At 37.8% G+C, this 25,510-nt stretch overlaps 1 protein-coding gene across 7 annotated transcripts in view; it reads left to right on the top strand.

The window, feature by feature from the left end:
- The window catches only part of LARP4B (La ribonucleoprotein 4B), a 53,436-nt gene that overhangs the window by 11,588 nt on the left and 16,338 nt on the right, over positions 1-25,510 (top strand). For 3 of the 7 annotated variants that reach the window (XM_031615981.2, XM_031615983.2, XM_090143112.1), the window contains exons 2-10: positions 6,037-6,171; positions 19,538-19,685; positions 19,907-20,068; positions 20,863-20,944; positions 21,843-21,979; positions 22,517-22,620; positions 24,170-24,280; positions 24,775-24,828; positions 25,165-25,374. In XM_031615981.2, coding sequence (XP_031471841.1) covers positions 6,091-6,171; positions 19,538-19,685; positions 19,907-20,068; positions 20,863-20,944; positions 21,843-21,979; positions 22,517-22,620; positions 24,170-24,280; positions 24,775-24,828; positions 25,165-25,374 — 1,089 coding nt within the window. In that variant the 5' untranslated portion in view covers positions 6,037-6,090. Of the gene's footprint in view, positions 1-6,036; positions 6,172-8,838; positions 17,650-19,537; positions 19,686-19,906; positions 20,069-20,862; positions 20,945-21,842; positions 21,980-22,516; positions 22,621-24,169; positions 24,281-24,774; positions 24,829-25,164; positions 25,375-25,510 lie in introns of those variants that run through there. The other 4 variants (XM_090143108.1, XM_090143109.1, XM_090143110.1 and 1 more) reach the window with 2 other exon arrangements.

The raw sequence follows: 25,510 nt of genomic DNA on the forward strand, positions 1-25,510 counted from the left end.
AAATAGTAGCGTATTCAGTATTGAACTTCAGTAGACACATGCTGTGACTATTTATGTCATGTCAGCTTTTTAATTGCAGTTGTGTAATACAGGGTTTACATCTTACGTAGTCAGGATGATGATTGCACAAATTGCCACCAACGGATGTGCTTCTTTGTGTTGTTGGATTTTTTTTAATGGATATTTTGTCTGCTTTAGTAACATAACCACTTAATAGTATATTTTCTTTTAAATAATACTGTCTCCTGGAACATCACTTGTTGCATCTAATGATGTGTGAAAAGATTTCCTGTTTTGAAAGAAAAGATGGGAATCTGAAATCTGCATAGAGTCCTGTCCCAGGATTTTTGTGAGGATCATCAGAACGATGATGCTTTGTGTGGCTACTTAATCTGCAGAGCGGTGTCATTTGTCCCTTGCAGTGGGATGCTGGGGCAACTCTGACATTAGCAGTTGAAATCTTTCTTGGGAAGCCTTCTAAGATGAGTACGAATTTGCAAGCTCCTATTTTTAACACTTTTCAACACTGGGATGGAGGGAAACCTGCAGCCATTAAGCCAAAACTTGCTAATTTTTCTTGGTGTTTTATCAACATTACTTTATCATTATCAACTACCCTGAATATGGTAGCAGCTTTACCTGGAGTGAGAATGTCATTAACTCTTACCACATTATGTGTAACTTTAGGTATTCAGAGCGCTTGTGAAACTAAGAAAAATTTGTTGGTTTTTTTTTAAATGGGAGTTAATACATTAATAACATACTTCTAGAAGGGGATATTATTTCTCATCATCAGTAGTCAGCTAAGTCTTAAGTCATCTGCTAAAACTAATTGCTGTTTCTCAATCTCTTAGGTCATGGAAGTATAAGGCTGCTTTATGGCATATTAGGAAGGTGAGATTAGTGTTTCCGTTCTCCATTAAATACCTGGCTTCTGCTTTCAAGCTTACAATAGAGTCCATAGTTTATGTATCTACCTTAGTTATCAGTAGACTTAAAATTTTTCTTACAGCAATAAATCAGCTATGTGTAAGTTTGGCAGGTGCTGGAACTCTTTTCAAGGCTGAAGTCAGCAGCACTTCTGCTTGCTTCTCACAGTCCTCACAGGTGCTATAAGGGTGTGAGAGATGGTGAGAAAGTATGTGAGCCCTGGCAGCAGGAAGAGGGCTTCTGGCCTACAACAAAGTTTGTTGTGAAGCTTATGCTGAGAAGTGCACCTCTGTTTTGAAAATTGCTAAGGCTTCCTCATGTTACTGGAAGTGTGTTTCTGCATTAACCTTGTGAGGAGTTTATCTTAACCTCTGTTTAAAGTTTCTAAAATATTTGTGAGGAAGAGTTGTCCGCAACACCAAACTAAAATCTATTTTTGTTTTTGCTTGCTGGAAGAGCAATGAAAAGATCTTTTATCCTAGTGAGCTTTTTTGTTTTATGGTGTTGCTGTTTGCAATGTGAATGTTGGTTGTCAGCACTTGCATTTGTAAATCGCTTTTTAAGGGCTGATTACACTGGGCTGAAAGTTGGCAGGCAAGATCTCAGCCCTAGAGCATTACTGTGAGTTTTGCATGTTTTTAAATAACTCATCTATCTGGCTGGCTTGATGGAGAGAATGCATGCTGCTACTCATACCTTTGTAACTGCGGGCAGCAAAACAGACTATGTGAAAGCATGCTTAGAATATGAGTTTAAATAAAATAGACTACTTCTAATGAAAGCAGAGGTGTGAGGGGTTGGGGGTGCAATTATGGGAGTTTGGGGGGATTCAAAGGTGCTGTAGCAATTTTCACTTGCTCTGTAACAGCTGAGTAGATGACTTCTGAGATGTTCCCAAGGTTGTGGTGTATGTGGATGCGCTATGTGTGCCTATAAATATCTTCATGTAGTTGAACGTTAACTCTGCCAGTGCTACAGGATACCAGAAGCTGAACTAATGTGCAGTGTAAAGGTTAGCCTGATGTTGGCATCATAATGACACACACGTGTTGCCATTGGATGAGAACAATCCCAGCTGCAGTTACTGAGGCATCCAGACACGAATGGTCCTGTGGTTCTGTGCCTGTGTAGGCATCCCATGGGCCATCTTTAGATGTGATAGGATCCTTATAGCAAGTTGCACTTAATTTTGTCTGTAAAGAATCAAGTTGATGGCTTTTCAAAAGTTCTTTTTGTTTGTGAAGATGATTGTAGATGTTTGAGGAAAACCAGTTCTACAAAAGCTGGAATGTGTGCTACCACTGCTCATCAGTTCCCTCCCTTTTGTAGCTGCTCAGATGTAGCACTGCTGGCCAGCTGCCTGCAGGAACAGATTCAGTGTCTGGACCTGTAAAGAGTTACTGTGCCTATCTATCATCTTTGTTCAAATGAAAAATCACCTGCATCAATACACACATTGTGCTTCCTGATGCAATTAGCAATATAGTAGACTGAGTAGCTGATAGTTTGAGGAATAATAAGGGCTTCATGGCTGAATGTTTTTTTGGGTTTTTTTTTTTTTTTCCAATTAAAAAAACCACAAACATGTTTTCACTTGTCTTTTAATCTTTGGAGGTTAAGTGTCTTGCCAACTTGGAATCCAAGTTCAAACTGCTTTTATAAGCTGCAGTAAAACCCATTCAGCTTCTCTGGGACCAGGAGCTGGAAGTGTGTGTGTGTGTGCCTTAAGAGGAACTTTGCTCTTGACACAGCGTAAGCGAGGTTGTTTAAGTTGACCAATTATTCTGAGGCGATCAAATGGCAAGCCAGAAATAAGAGGACTTTTTTTTTTTGTGAATCTGTCTTCAATACACTAAGAGTACTTAAAAACCCAAAATTGTGTACCTCTGCAGTTTTTTCTTGTGTTTCTTTAATAATTTGAGTTTGAAAAAAATACTTCTGGTAGCTCAGTGCTCTGCCATAGGGGTTGCTCCCTTAAGTCACACAGGGTCTGCTGAGCTGCAGGCTGGTCTCCCACTTATTGCAGCAGTATGTGTTTGTGCAAGTGTACAGCTTACCAGCTAGCTAGTCTATTAAAGTGGTGGACAAATTAACTGCTCAGTGGAATGAAAATGCTTATTGCTGTGTTAAAATGCCACATTTAACTTGCAATTTTGACTATTAAATTACCATCAAGAGAGGATAAACTGTCCTCTAAATTGTCAATCCTCATTTGTAGTTGCTAGCACTACCAAATACTGAATCTGTTTTCTGTAAATAATTTTGTGTATGAAGATATTTATGGTAGTATCAGTATTAATGAAAAACTTGCTAAAAACATCCTGTCAATAGCCTTTACCACTTAGTTATTTTAGGGTTTTTATTTTTCCCCCTCTCTATGAAAGAACACTGCTTTTTTTCCACAGATGCTTTATTCTCTGACATGATAGTCATGGAAACCTGCTGTCACATAGGTTTTGTGCTGTAGGAGACTGGCAAGTGGCGGAAACATGAATGAGACTAACTTTCCAGCACAGTGCGTGAAGTCATATTGAAGCACAGCACAGTGGATGGGATTTTACAGCAGAGCACTTGACATCTTGGTCACTTTATGCATCCTGACGTACTAAAATGCACCTTACTGCAAAGGGAACTCCCCTATTCAGAATCTTTCAGTATTGTGTACCCATCTGTAGCAGGGCAATAGCTGGTCACTGTTGAAAGGATAGATCTTAAAAGGCAGGTTGAATATCTACTTTGAACAGGTTATAATAGTATTTCACCAATTTGAAGAAATGTTTTGATGGAAATGATAGAAATGCAACTTAACAATAATGCAAAACTCATATATATAAAGTATTTTTTTCACAAGGTCAGTGGTTTTTGTGTGGTGTGTACCACATCAAATATGTTTAAGCAGTAAGAAAGAGCAATCCAAACAAAGTCACCTGGAGTCCAGACGTGGTCTGTGATAAGGGTCGTGTGTAAGCTCATCTGAAGGACTTCTGAAGATCAGTAGAATGATGCACTATTCTTACTGCAACTTGAAGTTTCTCATGCATACCACCAGTAAAGGGAACATTGCAGCCACCTGTTATCTGTCAAGTTGACTATCAACTTATCTTCATTCAGCCAGAACTAATGATTTAGCCAAAAATTTTGTGCTCAATGGCTGCTCAGCCAAAGTTTTGCGGGGCATATGTGTACTGGAACTTTATTCATTTTGTTGGCATCACATGGCCTTAGCTTTTTTCCTGCCCCAGTCCATGGATTTATGAATTATTGGTGCTAATGTTACGTACCCAGAACGTACTGAGCCTAGAAGGGGATGTGAATGTGAGATAATCAGGTGATGCAGAGACATGTAAGGAAGTACACTGATTTGGGGATCAACATGCAAAGTGTATGATGTTATTACTGACTGAAACATAGCAGAGTTTCTGTGGAGTTTAGCTGGTGGATGTGGACTAAAGCCCACAATTAGTGTAAACAGCAATGTAGATTATGTAGGGTGAACACAGTGCATAAGTCTTGTTCACTTTTTAGAAAAAAAAATCAGAAATTTTAAGATGCTAAAACCAATTTCTTTAAAGAACATTAACAGGAGTTTTTAGCAAAAGCTTAGACACCTTCTTTAGTGTTAACACGCATGCAGCTTCCCATGCGTGGGTTTGAACAGCACAGAATTGTGCTATATAATACGTGCTTTCAAAAATTGCTTTCACCCTCTGTACAACTTTTAGTTATTTAATAATATACAAGCATCCTAAATGAATTCCAGACTTTCTCCCATTTAGACTGTGTATCTGTGGGGCAGGACAGTACTAGATTTCTTTTTCTTTTTTCTTTGATTTTCCTGTGTATTTAATTTCTCCCATATGTGAACAGCTTCTCATTGAAGTCCAGTACTAGCATGTTCACACAGAACAAACCAAGACTTCGAGTGTTTGAGTGTTGTGCATATTGTTCTCTTAAAAGCATGTTTTTTTATGTGTTGAATTCTTACATCAGTAGCATGGAATTATGTTCAGCTGTTTATCTAAGCTGATTATTTAGTCCTGTCTGAAATGTCAGTTTTTTTAAATGTGTTGAGAAAACAGCTCATCTTCAGAATGACTGTAGTACGGATGCTTGAATTGGTTTGTTGCATAAATAAACAGTATAATTTCATTTGAAAAATTTAGGATGCACTAAAGCTGTTGCATGAAGGACTTTTGCTGTTGTCCATTACAAAATATAGTTTAGCACGGATTCACTGGAAGGGTGTAAAGCCATGCATTGACTGGAATACGTTTTATCTTTAGGAATCAAAGTACCATAAGAGGAGTTCATGCAAGTAAGGAGTGTAACTGTACTGCTGTGTTCAGTGTATTGCAAAATTTTTATTTCTAGGAGAATATATAAGTAAAAATGCATATTAGAACTTGTTTGTAGTCCTTATAGGGAAGAAATATTTAAAAATTACCCTGATTTACTTTGTAGTGTTTACTTTTTGAGACTTCATAATTCAGATAAGCTTTTTCTTTTCTTAATGACTAAGTCTTTTTTTTTTAAAATAACAGTATTAAATAATAGCCTCAAATTTCAAAGCTAAGCCACTGAGACATCCAACTTTATTCATTTCTCTACTTGTCAAATCAAATAAAATAATATTTTAGAATGATGGAGCAGAACAACTTGTTGAGCATTGCTAATATAGCAGGAGTGTTGTAACACGCTTCTTACAATTTGTGAAGATTAAGCGATTATCAGAGTAGTTGTAGAAGACAAAGGCTGGTTTGTGACTGGAATGCTCCTTAATAAGTTAGGTAAATGTACCAAGAGGTGTAAAGAAGGCACGATTTGAAAACTGGTCTGAATAATTAAGGTGAGAATGAAATTAAACTTTTCCTGCTGGGATTTCCCTACCCAGCGTGATGCGAGTGTTCTGCTTGTTGCTCATCTGCATTCCAAAGGCTGCCAACTACTACAAGCTTTATGCCCTCTGCCACAATATTTTCCCCAAACACATTACTGACTACGTCAGAGTTTTTTGGCTGAATCACTGTGGTACATTGGGTATGGCTTTGAATTCTCAGAAATATCAACTGTCGCTTATGGTATCTTTTTGTCTTTGTATATCCACAGCTTACAAAAGTGACCAGTAAAGTTCTCTCTGAGCAGCCAAAAAGCAGACAGCTCATGACTTCTGATCAGGACACTAAAGTTGTGGCTGAACCGCAGGTGCAGCAAGTACAAGAAGTTAAAGACGGTTCTCATCTGGTAAGTATTCTAACTGTAATTCCCACCATATAAGTGTTGCATGAACGAGCTTTTTTAGTATGTCTTAATCAGAATTGTATCTCAGTGTTTTGTAAGTCATTTGACAACATAAATTATTAGAGGGGAGCTGTTGAAAGTGGCGACATCTCCATACCTGGTAGTAGCATTAGCATTTTTTCAGCACCATGGATGATAAAAACTATTACAGCAGTTTTTCACTTGTTAAAGTACAGGTCTTTTTAGTTTATACGGGAACTGTACTGCCAGTCTTGAGTTAGTTTCTGGCTCATAGATAAATATGTGAGTAAAATGTAGGAAATCCATTCATCGTAACTAAGAGTAGTAGTTACCCTTGAGAATAGGAAATTGCTTTCTGTAACAGGAATTTTGCTCTGTCGATTCTGCCAAATGGCATTTGTTGCTGTTTCAGTGCTGCTGTGCAGGATCCAGTAAGTTGTGTTTTGGGATGCTTTTGGCACATCACGCAGCAGATATAGTACTGTATTTATAAGTGTTGCAGTAGATGTTTTTAAGAAGATTAAATACTTGATTTGTGTATGAACTTTACTCAGAAAATTGTTTTTTCAACTTTGGTAGCTGTATGAGAGGAATGTTCCCAATTGAGACACCTTTAAGAGTCTGGCTTCAGTGTATGTTGTGCAAGTGCTTAGTCTGTGCTATGTGTTAAAGAATGCTTGCTGCTTATCCTTACTTTGCAGCAAACGCTGAGGAACTTCTGGTATTCTGGTATCTCTTCTCCTCTGTTTTACCTTTCTCAGGTGTATATTTCCTCTCTTCTACTGCACAGCAATTAGTTGAGCCTACCTTTGTGCTATGAAAGTTGATTTTTAGGGGTTTTTTATTATTTCTTGGAATTGACATTCTGAGCAGCACTTTGAAGTTCTGAAGCAGTTGTTTTGCCACATGCTTCAGTTAGCTTATAAGCCTGAGTTGTTGAAGATTTTCAACAACTGAAGGCTGTTGAAGATTTTCTTCAAAAGCTTGCAACAACTTTGTACACTTTTAATGGGTGCGTTAATATTAAAGATGGTTTAATCTTCACCTTGATGCTAATTCTTTTAATTTGGAGTACTAAATATAAAGCTACATGTGAACTTAGATCTAAATCTCAATTTCAGTTATTTGTTATTTCTCTCTTGGAGAAAGGGGAGAAAAAAACCAAAGCATTGGAAAGTATGTTTTGCCAGTCCTTCAGAATTCAATTTACAAGTTTCTGGGTACAGTGTTATATTTTGAGTAAAACTTCATGGTGTACAGGAAGTCAGCAAACTAAAATCCTAAAGACATTCATTTTTCTCTAAGAAAGTCAGAAGTAGGAAGGAGAAAAGCTTCTTGAATTGAAATAAATTCAATTACACTTAGCAAGTGCATGCTTCAGGTTAACTGTTCTTTCTTGTTTATGCTTTGAGATCAGAGTGCTAGGTATTTCTGTAAAAGAATAGATTTATCATAGAATGTCCGTGTTTGAAGGGACACACGTGGATCATTGAGAGAAACTCTTGGCTCCATACAATACTGCCCACAATTCAAAACTGTATATCTGAGAGTGGTGTCCACACACTTGAACTCTGTCAGCATGGGGCCGTGACCACTTACCTAACACCCAGCTGTCCCGCACCTCACAGCTCCATGCCGTTCCCTCAGGCCCTGTTGCCATAGAGCAGACCTCACTGCTGTCCCTCCGCTTCTTGTGAGAAGGTACAGACGCCACGATACCTCTCCTCAGCCTGCTCTGCTCCCAACCAAACCCAGGTGCTTTTGCTGCTCCTTATGCTCCTTGTCCTCCAGACCCTTCCCAGTCTTCACAGCCCTCCTGTGGATGTGCTCTGTTTTACGTTCTTACATTGTGCCCAAACTTTTATACGGTGGTCTAGGTGAGGTCAGATGGGAGCAGTCCCTCCCTTCACCCAGCTGGCAGTGCTGGGGCTGCTGCGTCTTGGGATACAATTGGCTTTCATGGCTGCCAAATCACAGTGATGACTCGGATTCAACTTGCTGTTAGCCAGAACCTTTTCTGCAGGGTGGGTTTATGTCTTCAGTGATCACTGCTCCAGCATATGTTTGTTGTGAAGTCATACTACCATGGAATCTGGTGATATCTTCAGGAGTCTTTTTAAATATACTTAAATTTGGTGAATTACTTTCCCTAGCTATTTTGACTATGCTATTCTACTAGGATTGCATTATGCTTGGTCCAGGTGGTTTTTCTGGCACTTCGATAGGTAAGCTGCGGAATTTGTACTGACAGTTTTCAGGCACTTGGTCTACTTTCTTTGGCAGGACCAAAACTTAATGTGTTTTTTATTGTTAGTAATGCTGAACTGATAGTGAGTAATTAATGATTTCAAGCTGAAGTTTTGGTGTTATGACAAATGATATAACCATTCAGAAATAACTTTTCAAGGTTGCTTACTTACGTTAATGATGTAGAGGTTAGTTGTTTACTAGCAGATTTCAAAGACTTTCAGATGTAGTCTTCTGTCTTAAAATGACTATAAAGCAGTGTATGCTGCTGTTTAATGCCTAATGTGGTTTGATTCTAAAACTAACGTGGTTCATTCTAACATTCTAACTGAAGTCTTCTTTGATTTCAGTAGTATTCAACAGCAGAACTTTGGTTGCTTTGCATGTAAGTTGACTGAAAGACATTGGCAACTTGAGGATCCTCCTGAACTGCTTTTTAATATTAGCTTACACTTACAAGTGGAATATTGATGAGAGGATTCAACCTCTACTGTGGTACCACCACCACCATGTCATGGGCCAACATAATAAACAAGGAGGCATTACTTTTTGAAGCAATCCTTGTGCTTCCTACGATGTTTATTTTGGAGTTCATATGAAAGGATATCTTAAATTTAAGAGCTTCTAGTGTACATTCAAAAATTATTCAACAATCCATTCAAGAAAAAACCTGATAGAATTGAAAGGAAACTGAGGAGATGTTGTTCTCCAGTTTAATGTAGGGCTGTGTGTAATAGCTGAGCAAAAGTTCAGTATAGTGTATAATTCTTAGGTCATTTAACAATACATAGTATTACAGTATGTGCCGATTAAGTGTTAACTACTAACAGTTTGTATAACTTGTAGGTGATATTTAATAATTCAAGAGGTCACAATTTGCTTTAAACATGAGATGGAGGATTGTCAACATCTTGAACACTAACTGCCCAGTGTTAGGTTTTTGTCATGTTGTACATTTAGAAAATAAGTACTGAACAGCTCTGCACATTTAGGTGATTTCGAAGGCTGTTTTTAATTGTTTTAATAAGTAAAATGTATATATACAAACTTTTAACAGCCCTCTTAACCTTGATATTCTGGAGGGAAAGTTAAACATTCTGCTCAGCTGTTTTCCTGAAATCTGCAGCAGTGACATTGTGATCTCTGCTGTGATACTGCTCTGCTCTTTTTCTGTGACTGGTGGTAGGCAAGACATCAGGTAATTGCCTTGGAGAGTAGAGTAATCATTGTTTAAGGGCTGATTGCAATTGCATGACTTAGTGTCATTTATCACTTTTTTAGTAAAATGTTAGAATGTTGTAATGGCTGTTTAAACCTGTGGTATTATAACCTTACATTTAAACTGTATTTTAAAACTAAATTCTCTGAATCTGTATATATAAATTTAAACCCTTATTCCATGACAAAGTTTGCAGAAATATGTAGACATGAATGTAGTCTGAATATGCACTACTATTAAAAAAGACATTGACTTTTGGCTTTCTGCACAGGTGCATGTCAGATATAGGACTAAAAATAACAAATTGTTCAAGTTGTGAAAGTGCTGCTTCAGAGCAGTTCCGTTTCCACCCTTCTTCCCAGCTGAATCCAGCTCTGAAGTGGTAGAGCACCAATTCTTTTAGTTTCAGAAGTGCTTTTCAAGTCAGGTGGAGGTGTTTAGCCTAGCCAGAAGGCTTTTAAGACTTACTGTGCCTTCCAAGTTGAGCAAACAACCTCAGGTGATGTAGTGTAAGAGTACTGTGGGCAAGTTCTGCTTAGATTTCTCATGCTTTTTTTTATGGTGATCCCACAATTAACATTATTGAGAAATGACGCTTGATGAGTATGCACTGTAGGTGCTTAAAATTAGAAATAATCACTAGAACTCTTAGATAAAAGTGAAGGAACAAGTACAGAACATGCCTTTGCACATGAAGAGTATGGGAAAACTAGTAGAACCCTCTTTTTGCCTGAACTGCTGCTCACGTTTTCTTATCATTGGTTGATAGTACGACTGCTTGCTAAGGCACAGGGAAAGTGGCCTTTGCCCAGAACTGAGTTCTTTTCCAAAAACTTTGTGCTGTATCACAGAGGGGAATATTGTGTTAATTCTTCACTTGACAAAGAGCTGTCTGAATAGTTAAAGGATTTGCAAGTACTGATGTGACTTAATGCTGACATTAAAAACAGTTGAATTGTTTGCTCGTGGCATTTCTTCAAAAAAAAATCCTCTTACAAACAATCCCTCCCCCTCTCCCTGTACTTTGTTCCAGGGAATGCTTAAGAGAGAAGTGGCTTGGCATAGCTCTGAGTCTGAGCCAGGCTGGATACAAGCATGTTGAATAACTTTGTCCCAGGGGAGAATTAAAAAAAATGCAGCAGATGGCAGCAATGATGCATCAGACTTCCTATCCTTAAGAACAATCTATCTGTAGGCACTTCTGAGGCTTCACACATTAGATAACCTGGGGGCAGGGTAGTTCTCCTTTTTCGTTACTCTGCAGTTGCAAAACAAACTTGCTGAGGAGGGAATGCATTTATTTCCTAGCCAATCTTTGTAATGGCCAAAGGATTAGTGGTGAACAGGAGTTCTTTCTTGAAAGTTAACCAGTGTGGTTCTATGTATCAGTCTGCTGTATATGGTATTTAAATATACAGTAAGTGCTTTAGAAGCATCATTTTCTTTAATTCATTTGTTCTGTGAGCAGATCCTCTGGAGAGAAAAGGATACATGGCAGCTGTATTATAGCTTTGCATGTTTTTTTGTGTTACACATACAAGTAAGCTAAGAAACTGAGAGGGCTGCTCTGAAAGTAATGCCGCCTGTTTTACGATGTTGGCCCATGATGTCAGAAGTTGGATTTCGATACAGTGGCAGAAGAGGTTGAACCTTCCCACCAATACCCCATTACATATTGCTGCTGTGTGACAGATGGCAGCAGAGGGGCAGTCTGACAGAATGGTGTCTGACGAGGAAATGCTATGAAGCAAAGGTTGGGAATTGAATTCCTCCATGTGGAAAAAACTGTACCCGTTGACATGCACTGACGTTTGCTGGACATTTATGAAGACCACTGAGTGGGTGTGAGCACAGTGAGGTGATGGGTGGTGTGTTTCAGCAGTGGGTCACCTCCGCTGGTACAGGTTTTCATGAGTCTGGCATGCAGGCTCTTGTTGGTTGCTGGTGAAAATGCATAGCTAATGGTGGTGACTGGGTTGAGAAATAAAATCACAGAATGGCCAGGGTTGGAAGGGACCTCAAGGATCATGAATCTCCAACCCCCCTGACACATGCAGGGCCACCAACCTTCCCACCTAATGCTAGACCAGGCTGCCCGGGGCCCCGTCTAATCTGGCCTTGAACACCTCCAGGGATGGGGCATCCACAACCTCCCTGGGCAGCCTGTTCCAGTACCTCACCACTCTCTCTGTAAAGAATTTCCCCCTGATGTCCAACCTAAATCTCCCCTCCCTCAAGTTAAAACCATTTCCCCTCATCCTGCAGTTATCAACCCTTTCAAAGAGTTGATTCCCCTCCTGTTTGTAGGCTCCCTTTAGGTACTGAAATGCTGCAATGAGGTCTAACAGGGCTTTGTAGCTGAGAATTTGCTCTGTTAAACAGTGTTATTGTGCTCTATATATCTGTCGCGGTTTCTGTGGAAATAAATAGGATGCATTACTTTCAGAGCATTCTACATACTTGCAATAATATTTGAATATTTTCTCAAAGGTTCAGAGAAGGGAACAGAATGGTTATGGATTCTTACCTCTGTTTGGGGAGGGCGTTACGTGTTGAGCATTACCTGTCAAGTTTATGGGATGATTGTGCTTAAGTTTAGTTTGGTTCATGTTGCTTAATGTGTGAACGCTGCTGTTCTTGACTGTTCTTACTGTTCTGTAGTGCAAGCTGTATGAAGTGAAATATTTGAATTTCAAGAGTGTGCCTGCAGTTGTGCATTGCTCCCTGCAAGGTTGTGAACAATTTGAGACAGAGAGAGATTTTCTTGCTTTCTGCCTAGCTTTTGTTTCACTTACTGTGGTTCAGTCCAGGGTCACTCTTTTTTCCCCCCCCCACAATCTTCAATATGAAACTCTGTTTTACTTCCTTTTGTGTTTCATTAAACATGTGAACTTTGTTTTACCAACAAGACATGAATGACGAAGGAAGAGCTAATGCTTAATTACTCTTAAGCATCAACTACGTTCACTACTGTGTTTACAGTTGTAAGTTTTTTTCTATTGGAATAAAGAAAGTGAAAGATTGTAGGGAAAATGTGACTGTGGGCATCTCAGGTTTTAAATAAAATAAAATTCCTGGAGTTTTTGGAAGAGAGCATATGATATGTCTGTGATGAGAACCACAAGGATATGTTAGATACGATTCTATCCTTCTCTTGCCATGAAAGCAACTCTGAAATAAGTTACAGCAAAAAAGGTAAAACAAAAAAGATAGTGGAAAATTGGAGCATGGATATATATAGGTGTGTTAAGCAGCACTTACCCTGCAAGTGTAGTTTACAGTATAAATTAAAGTAGATCTAGTTCCAGTTATCTGAAAGACAGCTGCTTTAATTAACATAGTACCCTTGTATACTGCTATGAATACAATGAAGAAAAGCTACCAGGCTAACTTATGCCTCTAATTCTAGTAGATCTTGATTAAGCTTGTTATAGGGTTGTAACCAGTTGGAAATGATCACTTGGTTTAATGTACTGCTGAGGTAACATTTGAAAGGATGTCTAAAGGATGTGAGGTTATGTAAAAGCAAATATAGGAACCACTCTGTTGAGAGCAGAGAAGTTTGGGCAGTTTTAGATTTTTTTTATGGCTGTTTATTTTTGAAGGAGAATATACGTGTATCTTTTTAATTTATGAAGGGACTTGGAATAGCAGAAATCCTCATACTTAAAAATGTGTTAAGATGTTCTTCTGACTTCTAGAAGGAACTCAGTTTGCATATAGTAAACAGTATTTACACTGTTGACTGACTTCCGGCACTTAAGATTTAGTCAAACTAGCTTTTAAATTCTTCTGAGCTTTTTTTAGGTTAAATAATACACAATTTTGGGGACGAATTAAGTGTAATTAATCCTGCCACAGTCTCACAAGACATACAGGTGATTGTGAGGCCACTTCCATGGCTGTAATTCACAGACTATGCATTCTCTTTTTTCCATGCAGATAACAATTAAAAAAAAAAAAAGCCTTGGAACAAAATTAGATTCTGATAACGTACAATGACTGTTCAATGGAATACATGAGGTCTTATCTATCTTTAGCCTGTTTTTCCTAAAGAAGTAATCTCGGTGTAGATTCAGCTATAGAGGGGGAGAGAGAAGGAGGAAACGGTACAGAACTTCTTTGATGTAATTGCTTCTACTAGTTTAGTCTTTAAATCGGCTTTAAACAGGTGAAGCCAGACTGCATTGTACATAAAGTGGGAGTCATGTTAAACTGGAAGGCAAGCAGTTCTTTGGCACACAGACACTGTGGAAGATGCCATTTAAATATTTTAGAAATTTAGATGAAGGAAACTTCAGGAAATTAAACAATGGAAGTTTGTAAGACTTTGTAACACTTGTAAACAGACGGTAATCTCATTAGGAAAATTATTTGGCTTGAATGTTGCAGTGCATATGATGAAATACTAAAACATTGCTCAGCAACTGGGATTTGGACTTTGAGTGGCACTGACATATGAACCCCTGCATGATTTTCAAGTATGCTATTTTTGGCAGCTGGGTGTTGACTTGTCTCCTCAGTAGCAGTAGAAAGTTAGCTTAGTGTACAGAGGAGGGTGATTCGCAATGAGAAGGCTCCTTTGACGCTAATTAAACATGGGCTGCTGCTTCAGTAAGGAGTTGAGTAACAGCACGAACGAGGAGAAAACTGGCCTGTTACAAAAACCTGTGGAAGAGGAAGCCCCAGACTCAAGGATAAGTAAAACTTTATCTTCAATTTTAGGAGCTGTAGAAAGGAAGAATCTGCATACAGTGGGAAGGACAATTAATGGGGAAGCTGTGGTAGCCGGCATTGAGTGCGTTCGTACGGATGATTGCGCAGTGTCAAATTCTAAATCTGGGCCCTGGGATAGAAAAGCAAAATATATGTCGTATGAAAGTATGGAGAATAGTTCCTGTGAGAGCTCTAGGAGAGCATATGACAGACCTTCTAGCTTTTTAAATTCTTTTAGTCATCTTCCGAAGGTCTCAGGTACATATGGAAGCCTACAGAAAAGTGAACGAAAGAAAGATGAGGTGATTAAAAAAGATGCATCTGAAAAACATGAGAGTAGTCAGCACGTGAGCAATATAGAAAATAGTAGTAACAGTAATAATGAAAATGTAGTCGCAGAAGAGCATTGCTCATTTGATTGTATTTCTACTTCATATATACCAGCCATCATAGACAAAGGCTTACAGGATGAAACTTCCTTAAATAGAAATTTACTGGATGATTATGCATGCAACCATTCAATACAGAACACAATGATAGTTAATGTTGAAGACAACAGGAGTGACAGCCTACAAAAAGCTTCAGGTTCACTTAGGCAGATGTCTCCAACCTTTTCTTATCTTGATGCAGACGACAAACAACGTACAAAAGAGAGGGAGTTCTACAGTATTTGTGTTGTAGATGCTGAAGATCTTAGAGGTGATGAAGAGGGGCCAGTTACCATGCATGAAAAGATTGCAGCAGACATAGATAACTCAGCTGTTACTGATGAAGGAATGCACAGCATGGCATGGCCTCTAGACAGCGAGAGGGAATTTCCAGTGCAGCAGTCAGCACAAGTGGAATCTAAGCTTAATTCACAGAAAGAACCGTCTGTGTGTAAAAATGAGGATATATCAAATGTGCAGAACAAGGAAACAGGGAAATACTGTAGCATGGTCATCCAGTCTTCTTACAGTAGCTCACCAACTGACAAATATCAGATGCATAGGTTAAACATGGGCAGTGTAGTAACAAATGGTTTAAAAGCAGAAGCATGCAACGAAGTTGTCCCTGAGAGTCAACAAGAGGAGGAATATAACACATGTAATGGTGTCAGTTGGGATGAATCATTTTGTAGAAGTTGCCATTCTGTAAAAACCGTGGATTCTGCTGGAGAGGACCAATACAGCCCTAATTCAGAAAACATGAAACATGTTTGTGATTGTATTTCTAGTGTATCATTAAAAACTGAGCCATGCAATTCAGGAAAAATTGAGGGAGATAATTCTGATTTTGTACTGAATGGTTTAAACTTGCATCCCTCAGGTGTTGTAAACAGTAAACAAGTGGTAGAAAATATGAGGGGCAACTTTAAATTATTAGAGTTGCATGAAACAGACAGTGATTCTTTTTTGATGAGTCAACGTGCAGAAAAAAATGATGAAGAATGCTTCATCCTAAAGCCAGGATGTGAAGAAAACCCATATGTGGAAAACAGAACATCTCAAAGCATGTTTTACGATAGCCAAAATCTTGCACCTGGCTCTAGTGAACATCACAGCGTCTGGGGAGAATTCTTGAAAGATAAAGAGAAATGCACAGGTACAGTTCTGCATAACCTTGAAACTTTGAATATGTCTGAAATGCATGAAAGCTTGGAAGAAAGTTCTGATTTTCAAACTCAAATTAAGGGTTGTACTGAAAGCAAGGTGCCAGCTGGAGTGGTGTCTCTACGGAGCATAGAGGAAGATGTCTGTATGAGAAGCACCAAGCTAAAAGACAACGTGCTTGAAGAAGCTGGTAGCTTCAGCAGAACTCAGTCGTGGGTAAGTGGTGGTACTTTGTCATCTCGTGAACTAGATAATGCAAGAACAGATGAAATAGTCCTACAGAAAAACGGCATTGAATTTCAGATTTCACGACAATCACCAGGGAATAAAGGTAAAGTATACAGCTTTTCAAATTCAGATAAGGAAAGCATTGTCTCTTCTGTGTCTGTGGAGCATGAGGATGTGAACAAAATGGGCTTGAACTGTGGACAAGATAAACAGCAGGATGTATGTTCCTTCTATGCAATGGAAAATCAGTGGAATGCAGGGACTGACCTAGCCACAATAGCTGGGGATATAATAGAATCTGTGAAACAGACAAACACTGAAGTTCACCCAAACGAAACAATTAACAACGAGGCAGAAAATGCAAAACACAATTCTGATGATAACATCGCTGATCGTGACAGCAACAGCTTAAATTTCAGTAAAGACTTGACTCATGATAGAAGTACTTACTGTGAGTACACTCTACCTGTAATATTGGACAGCTGTGTGTGTGGGAGTGGGAAATTGATAAATGACTCTAAAACCCTTGAAGATACTAATAGTCTTTTTCATAACGACTGTAATTTTTTACCTTCATTGTGTCAAAATTCATATTCTCATGTGCATGATAAACCAGTGGCAGAGGATCAGACATCTGACTGTGTCTGTCCAAAACCAGAATTTGGGAATAGTCAAGTTTCTTTTGGTCCTTTTACTGAAATACAACCGGAAACTCCTGAAAAAAGTGTATGTGGCACAAATGAATGTAATCTTCAGAATGAAGTGGAACACTGTGTCAGTATTGACTCCAAGGAGGAAAATCTCACTGTTTCTAGTTTGTCATCTGTAGGAGCTTTAACCACTGGGAATTTAAAGCTAGAAGCTGAGACTACTGAACTAAAAGACGCCAGTTACATATTAAACACTCCAGCGAAAGACTCGACCACAAGTTGTGAACACGTGCAGTCAGATCACAAGGTTTTCTCAAACAAAGAGCTAGGAGTTTTTGTTGACCCAGAGCAGGTAGACAAATATGCTGCTACTCCTTCATATGAAATACACAGTACTTGTGCTGTTGCCAAAGGATTTCAGGGAGTGAAAAGTGAGAAGTGCATATTAGATCCAATGGAAGACGTATCAAGTAACCAGGAATATTCCTATAAACTGAACAGACAAAATCCCCAAGTTGAAATGCGGTCACATTGTGTAAGTCTCCCGAGTGGCAGTGCTGATCTGACAAATCAGCTGTTTCCTGACACTATCACTGCTGGTAATGGTGAATACCTGATGGGCTTTTTATGGAATAATACAATTCTTAATGGAACTGTAAAGAGTGACGGACAATATATAGATGGTGAAAACTTCCAGAACGAACCTGAGGATCTAGCAGGTGCTTCGTATGCAGTGGGAAGATACCCTTATCAACTGCTAGCTCTAGAGAATGTTGGTGTTTGGGGCTGGCAAGATAAAGATGAATTTGTAAGTATTCTGCACAAGTGATTTGATGTAAAATCTTTAGACTGGAGCTTAAATTGAAATAAACTAAGTCAAACTATGTTTTCATTGAATAGTTAACTGTTTCATATGGTTTTTTTTATCCTGAAGCTGACTACTCATTTCTTTCCTTTGCAAAGTTGAATGTTAAACAGAATGTAAGAGTCCAAAATGTTACCAAATGTTGATCTTTTTTCATTTTTGATTGCTTACCATGTCTGAAAGCTTGAATATCTTGGGTAAGGTATCTTGATTGCAAGTTATCAATTCTAGATGAACTTGAGGTGAACACTTCAATGCATGGAACACAGTTAATTGTGCTCTTTACCTTTGTATTGGAAAAAAATGTTTGTGGATTTCCTGAAGTCTTAAAGTTTTTGCTTGATAGCAGTGAGAAAACCTTTTGCTCACTTCTGGAGATCTTTTTCCAAAGTGCTGTAGAAACAAATGGCTACAGGAGAAGCATGGGGATGAACTCGACTGCATCTTGGCTACCTGGGTTAAGAAAGAAACAAACCTGACCTGTGACAGCTGCTGCTCTTCATCCTCTGCCATTGGGCAGAGCCACTGCTTAGTATTGTTTTCTGCAGCGACCATGTTACAGCAGCTGCTCTGACCTTGCCCAGCAATTGAAGTGCCAGAAGCAGATCTCACTAGCACCTAAGTTCATCTTCTAGGGAAGCTTTTTGCATTTAATAAAATGGAAACAAGTAGCACTTGCTGTCATCTTTGAATCCTTACTACCAATGTCCAGCATGTTTTCCACATTTTACCAGCCCTCTCTCTGTCACTCGGTACATGTGTTTAAGCTGAGATCTTTCTCCTTGGATCTGTGGTTGTTTTTTTTTTTTTAAAAAAAAAAACCTTTTGGGTATGTTGTCCATGATAATAACTTACATGGATGTAAATGTTCAGAATAATCAAAGCTTCATGGAGATACAAAATGCTTGTCTTGAATTAGGTAACTTTTGAAGCATCCCTTAATTCACTAAACAAATTTAAGTATAAATAGTGTCTGATTTCATGAGCAATGCTCTTTCTCAACACAGTAATCATATTAATACATGCCAAAGATGTGAGCATGGAATAACTTCATACGTTTTGCTTGGGCAATAGCAAAACAAGACAACTGTCTTGCGCTATTGATGGAAGCACTGTAGTTGCTGGCACTGCAGAGAGCAGTCTCTGAAGTGCAAATATAACCACATATATAATGATTATATATCATCATACGTTACCATTAAGTTTAACTATTTCTAGTCCAGGTCAAAAAACGGTAGATCCAAACGATTTAACTGAAACTGTTAACTGATTCCTTTTGTCCTGTCTGAGGAAAAAAATTACTCTAATTTTTTGTTAATACTCTGTTTATTTCTGTAAATAACAATACTAATCACATATGTCTGATTGCATTCAATTTTACCTAATACTTCCTTAAAACTCTTGCAGATGACTGAGTCTAAAAGGAGAACAAGCATGGTTTTATGTTTTCTTTAAGTGTTCTTTTGCAGAAACAGAATGAAACCAGTCAGTGTTAATGTATATTAGAGACTGCCTAAAGTCTAGTTCAGGTACGAGGCAAGTACAAGTTGTGTTAGTTTGTCAGAAGCAAAAAATGAGTTCTTGTTTGCTGCTTGGCTAATCTTTTCTGGTCTTTCATAATATGAAAAATGAATTCTGTGCTATACAATTTAGTTACTTTTGTACCTGAAATCACTATTGGACTTCAGTCATTATACTCAGATGTGAAAAAACCTGGCGTTACTGTATTGAGATGTACATCTGATACTGTGCTTTGTAACTGTAAATATAAGTACATAGGTATGTGCTATGTATCCGTGAAGTGTATAACCAAAAAAAAATTATTTTGTAGGAGTCAGCCAAGGTTTCTGAGTTAAATCCGAATGCAAAGGTGTGGGGAAATCATATGTTACATTTGGAAGCAAGTGGTGCCACTGATGGTAGTGTGAGCAAAACGTGGGAAGAAATACCTGACCAGCCTCCAGATTCATGTAAAGAAGGTAAAAATCATATTGTCTTTAGCTGTTCCTCAAGCAAGAGTTAAAATTCAGTGCAGAACCTTTTCAATTTCATATTTAAAAAAAAAAAAAAAAAAAAGGAATGCAACCAAGCAGGCAACTCTTAGCACTTCAGATCTGGTTTCAACTACTCACATGATGCTACTGTGATCAGAAGGAGTACTTTTTGAAAGTGTGTGTTACCTCTGTGATCTCCATTGCAGGACTGGATGCTAAAGGAGATGGTGACAAAAAGCATCAGAATGCGGTGCTGACAGAGCTGCAGGAGTCATCGCCAGCTGTTTTGGTGTCAGACCAGACAGATATGAACTCTTTGGCTCTTGATCATTCTGAGTATGAGTCTATGCATGAAACTACTCAGACAGGTAACAGAAAGCATCTCTTTTTTTCTCTGGACTTAGATATGTTTAAAAAACGTATTTTTCCACGAAATTGGCCTCATGAGCTACTGTACAGAAACTATTGTAACTTTTGGATGTAACTCATTAGTGTCTTCTGAAATGTTATTTTGAATGTGGGTCCTTAGTATATGTACATGAGATATCTACATACCTAAGCTTCATGCTTTGTATTTGGGTCAGGCACAGAGGTAAAATTCATGTAATACTTTCACAAGTATTAATGTGGTGAATTAAAGATGAGTCTTGTCATTAAAACTCTAACATAAGCAACAACTTAGTTTAATTTCTTTGACTTCTGTGATTCAATACAGTTGTTAGCAGTTGTAGTCTACACCAAATGGTATGTTTTAAGAAACTTCTGGAAACCAGTGTAAGGATTAAACTGCTTATATTTCATGGGACAGAAGGTCTGCTAGATGCATATAGGATTACTATTTGAACTAAGATGAGAGGTGAGGAAGAAGAAAATGTGTTGGGTGTTTCTGTTGATCACAACTGTTAATATTTCATAACTACATATATGAAACCAACTTGTCTGAGTTAGTGTATTAGGAATTTAGAGCGAGGCTGGGATTGAGAAACGATTTGCCATTCCTTGCTTGCTGTTTTCTTGGGTTTAGTCAGCTAGTAATTGGTTAGTTTCATAAAACTGAAAGACAGATATGAGTTAAATGAGTTCAGTATTTACTGGCATGTTTGAAGCTGCTCTTCTAAAGCAGCTTCAAATTTGAAAACTTTAAAATTTTATTAAACTTCAGGTGGAAATGAACAGTTGCTGCCAGAAGGTCAGGAAGATCTACGAGAATTACTGAAAAAAACACTGGAATTTTGCTTATCTAGGTATGTATGAATGTAGCAAACAAGTGGATAACTAACAAGGTCCCATACCTAATTTGGCATGTATATTAATGTATTTCACAGCAACCAATTAAAACTGAAGAAATGATGAGAATTTAGAGGAACTAGCACAAATATTCCATAATATCATATTGATAAACCTCTTAGAGATGTTTTTGGCCTAAAACATAAGCTAGTAAATGTACTACTTTGAAGTAAGAGTTCTTAAAATTCATGTGAAGTGAATATGCTTGTACAATTGTTACTGGGTTTCTTTTGCAAATTAAAAGTGAGTAGCTTAATCCCTTTGAGCTTTGCATAAGCTAACCTTTCAAAATTTTCATTGATACAAACTAGCATTTTTGTGCATGTAGGTTCCTTTAAGGTAAGAGTCAGCTAAAAAAAAGTTATGGGTTCTGAATAGTACACGTTCTAGTGTAGACTACAAGCTCATCAAAGCAGTTCATCTGTAATTAACTGTTCTCGGGGCTTGTATTGTAGTTAAAAATAATAATAATAAATCCTGAACACCTGTTTTAGTAACAGAACAATTCCTAATCCGTGTACTCCTGCATCATCGTTTACAGCCAGTAGTCATTTGAAGTAGTAAATACTTTAGTGTTTCATGCTTGTGGGGGTAAAGTGCTGCCTGAACAGGAAGATGCTGTTACTAAGGCATGAAGGGGGGGGGGAACACAAAATTCCATTTTCATGGTTTCTGTGAGGTAGAGCTAATGAACGTGGTAAGTGAATGGGCTGGGGAACAGGTGAAAACACTGAAAATACAGCTTACTGCAGGAGTCTGCCTTCTACTTTGCGATACAGAGCTTTTGTCTCAAGTTCATTAAAGATCAGGAAAAGTTATGTCTATGACATGACCCCATTTTTTTTCTCCCAACAGAGAAAATCTTGCCAGTGACATGTACCTTATATCACAGATGGACAGTGATCAGTATGTGCCAATAATGACAGTAGCAAACCTCGATCATGTCAAGAAACTCAGTACTGATATGGATTTGATTGTTGAAGTGCTGAGATGTAAGTAAAAATTGCTCAATACTAAAAAGCATTTTGGTTATTGCTGTAGGACTCTATTAGATTTTCAGTATCTTTTTGTTGTTTGTCACATTACAATCAAATTATCCTTTTCCTATAAAACTTTAAATAAAGCATCTTCAAGTTTAGATCATCACAGTTACAGTGAGATCTACTTCGCGTATGAAGTATTGAGTAATGATGTATGTAAATAAGAATAATATGAATTTAATTTCTCAGAAAAGGAAACTGGATGTTACCACCAAAGTAGGAAGAACAAGACTTGATGTGCAGCTTAAAAGGAATAGCTAATGAATTGGAATTTCTTAATCTGAAAGACCAGAAAGGATTTTAAGAGTTTAAAGAATGTTTGTTCAGTTTCATATTTGAAAATATCAGTTATCTTCAATTTTTTAATGTTAAATGATCAAAAATATTCAGTGCTAACAAGTTTACAGTAAAACTATGTCCACAGCTTCATCCTGTATGCCTCGTTGTTATGATTGCTGACAGCTAAAGTATGTTTCTTTTTTCTCTTAGCGTTGCCTTTAGTCCAAGTGGATGAGAAGGGAGAGAAAGTTAGGCCAAATCAGAATCGCTGTATTGTGATTTTACGTGAAGTTCCTGAATCTACCCCCATCGAAGTGAGTAACTGTTCAATAAGGAATCTTTCTCTTTTAAGATTTGGAAGTTAGATTTTTTTTTTCCAGCTTTCAATAAGAATATTGTGTTTCTTAACTATTAACTGCATTTCTAAATCTCAGTAGTGACTGTTTGGATAGCAAGTATTTGGCAGAAGCATGTCACTCATAGGAACACTGCAGTAGAATCTGTAGTTCTACAGAGGGCTGAATAACTGACACTGCTGTGTTCAGGAGAAATGAGCATTATTTTCTTGGACTCTGGCTTCTCTGTACGCACTGAACTCTTAGCTACTTGGATAAATAGCAAACAAAAACAAAGAAAGATATACCTAATGATCCCTGCTAGCTTATGGAGCTAATATAACAGTAGTGAGGTGGATTCTTTGAATGTGTAAGTAGTAGTTACATTAAAAATTTACAGTAAGGTAAATGGCCTTAATATACAGAGGCGTAAAACAATATGCTAAAAGGAATCAGAGGGAAGCAGTCAGATGCGTTATATGCTTTAAAATACCTGTTCCTTTGAAAGGCTAAACTTCCTTTAGAAATTTAAAACACTTCTCAGCTTTTAATATCTTAGATTGCTTTTCTTGCTGTCACCGGGTTATCATGTTGGATATATTAGCATTAAGTAGTCTCTCTTAAATGCTTACAAGTAAAACACTAGCAGAGTTCTGAGAACTCTTCATTTTCATAATAGGTGGTCTTAGGGAGGTATTTTACATACTGTGTTTACATTTTCCAGTCTGACAATTTTAGATTTAATCATTCAAACTTACTGGGATGTGTTTTCTGACTTAGCATGGGCAGGCTTTATTTAAGCAGCAGTGTTCCAACGAACTGCAGGTCCTCCCAAGCTGCTTTGCTTTTTGATGCTGCTTGTCTTCATTTGGTGACAAAAATAAATAGTATAATTGAATAGCATAGTGAAATAATTTTAAGAAGTCTAAGATGTATTTTTTTAATATAGAAATTAGCTCTTTATTTTTTTAGGTAACATAAGTACTGCTCTCAGATACACTCATCTGTAGCCACTTGAGTTAAAGTGCACGTCCCAGTTTCTGCCAAAGGGGCAGCAATCTCTTATCCTGTGCTGGTTTGGTTTTTGTGTGATTCCATGGATTTGTAGACAAGGGAAGTATCATTCACTTGATGGACACTGGTGCCTCACAAAAAGAGTAGCCAAGAAGTGGTCTTAACTGTTAGTGATAGGAAAGACAGAACAGCTATTCAGAAGAATCTGCACTTGATGCCGAACTTAAGTCTCTCTCATTTGCCTAAATAACTTATCTCCCCTGATCTCAAGGGAGCAAGCAGCTTCTGCTTGTGACATGTCCTAGGCAGTGCTTGTTTTTATTTCTCCTAACTAATGGGGAGCTTAGAGAGTTAGCATTCAAACTTGAGAACAATTGCTCTCCTCAATTTCTGTTTTATAAGCTGAAATGTACTTACAAGGAATTCTAGGATTTCATACTTTAAACTGCTGTTTTTTTCTACTTCATTTCCCTCATGCGCTTCTCTATCTTTTTGTCAAAACCTCTTTCCTTAGGAGGTTGAAGCACTTTTCAAAGGTGATAATTTGCCTAAGTTTATCAACTGTGAGTTTGCCTATAATGACAACTGGTTCATCACATTTGAATCGGAGGCCGATGCACAGCAGGTAATGCTTTTTTTTTAATGCATTTTAGGATATAACAGAAAATGGGTGAAATAAAGGGAGGATTAAATTGGGTCATAAGCTGTATTACAGATGTGTAAGAACTCTTGAAAGAAAGAAAAAAATCCTTTAAACATTAATGCTTCCCGTTAGCTAATACTCAGTTATCAGCATTATTAAATATAACCCTTTAAGTTTTATCTTGTTTGCATATCCTGGCTTCCTGGCCAAAGCTATAATTTTAGGTGCTAAGAGCATTGATATTTTAGATGACGCATTGAAATGTTTTATTTGTAAGACTGAAAATCTTGTTTTAAGGCTACTGAAGCACTTCTACAGTGATAACTTAAATCTCACTAAATGCAGATTAAATATGAGGGTTTTCTGTAGTCTAACATTAACAGACACTTCAAGAATTATTGTTTGGCTTAGCCTGTCAAAACTTACTTGCCTTTGTTTAAATTATATTTGACAAATTTTTCAATGACTTTTTAAAGGCTTACAGATACCTTAGAGAAGAAGTGAAAACTTTCCAAGGAAAACCCATTAAGGTAAACAGAACTTTATTTTATTTTTATGTGTACATTCTATTTTTTGTGGGGTACCATTTAATGTTTTCTAATATATATTAAGGTGGTCCAATCTCACAAATGTTTGACCTGGAGATTGGTTTTGAAATGTGGTGCGTGCTATTATACTTCTCCTTTTCCTCCTTTCTGGCTGCAGTATGTTCAACCCAGCATCAGCAGGGAAGCATTCAGCTGTTCCTGCCTTCCTTGAAGGAGAAAGCAATGACTGACAAGTGTCAAGTTTGAGATCTGCTAGTTTGAACCATCCTGATTAAATCTGAAAGGCTGCTGTAATAAATAATCTAATCTCCTTTGCAGGCAAGGATAAAAGCAAAGGCAATAGCTATAAACACATTTTTGCCAAAGAATGGATATAGACCTCTGGATATGAACATCTACACGCAGCAGCGTTACACAACATCCTTTTACTTACCTCCTGTATACAGTCCCCAACAGCAGTTTCCATTGTACAGTTTAATTGCTCCACAGACCTGGTCAACCACGCACAGCTACCTTGACCCTTCATTGGTAAGTCTCTTGCTTACAAAAGAGCTGTGTTCTGTTCAGAGTTGGTATTTTTGTTTTGAAGTTTTGAGGTGTGGTCTGGGAAGCATATGTATCCTGTAAGTGAGACTAAGATGCAGATTCTTGTTGAAAAGCAGTT

The sequence above is a fragment of the Phasianus colchicus genome, chromosome 6 (assembly GCF_987193195.1).
Source record: "Phasianus colchicus chromosome 6, bPhaCol1.hap1.1, whole genome shotgun sequence".
Taxonomy (NCBI): domain Eukaryota; kingdom Metazoa; phylum Chordata; class Aves; order Galliformes; family Phasianidae; genus Phasianus; species Phasianus colchicus.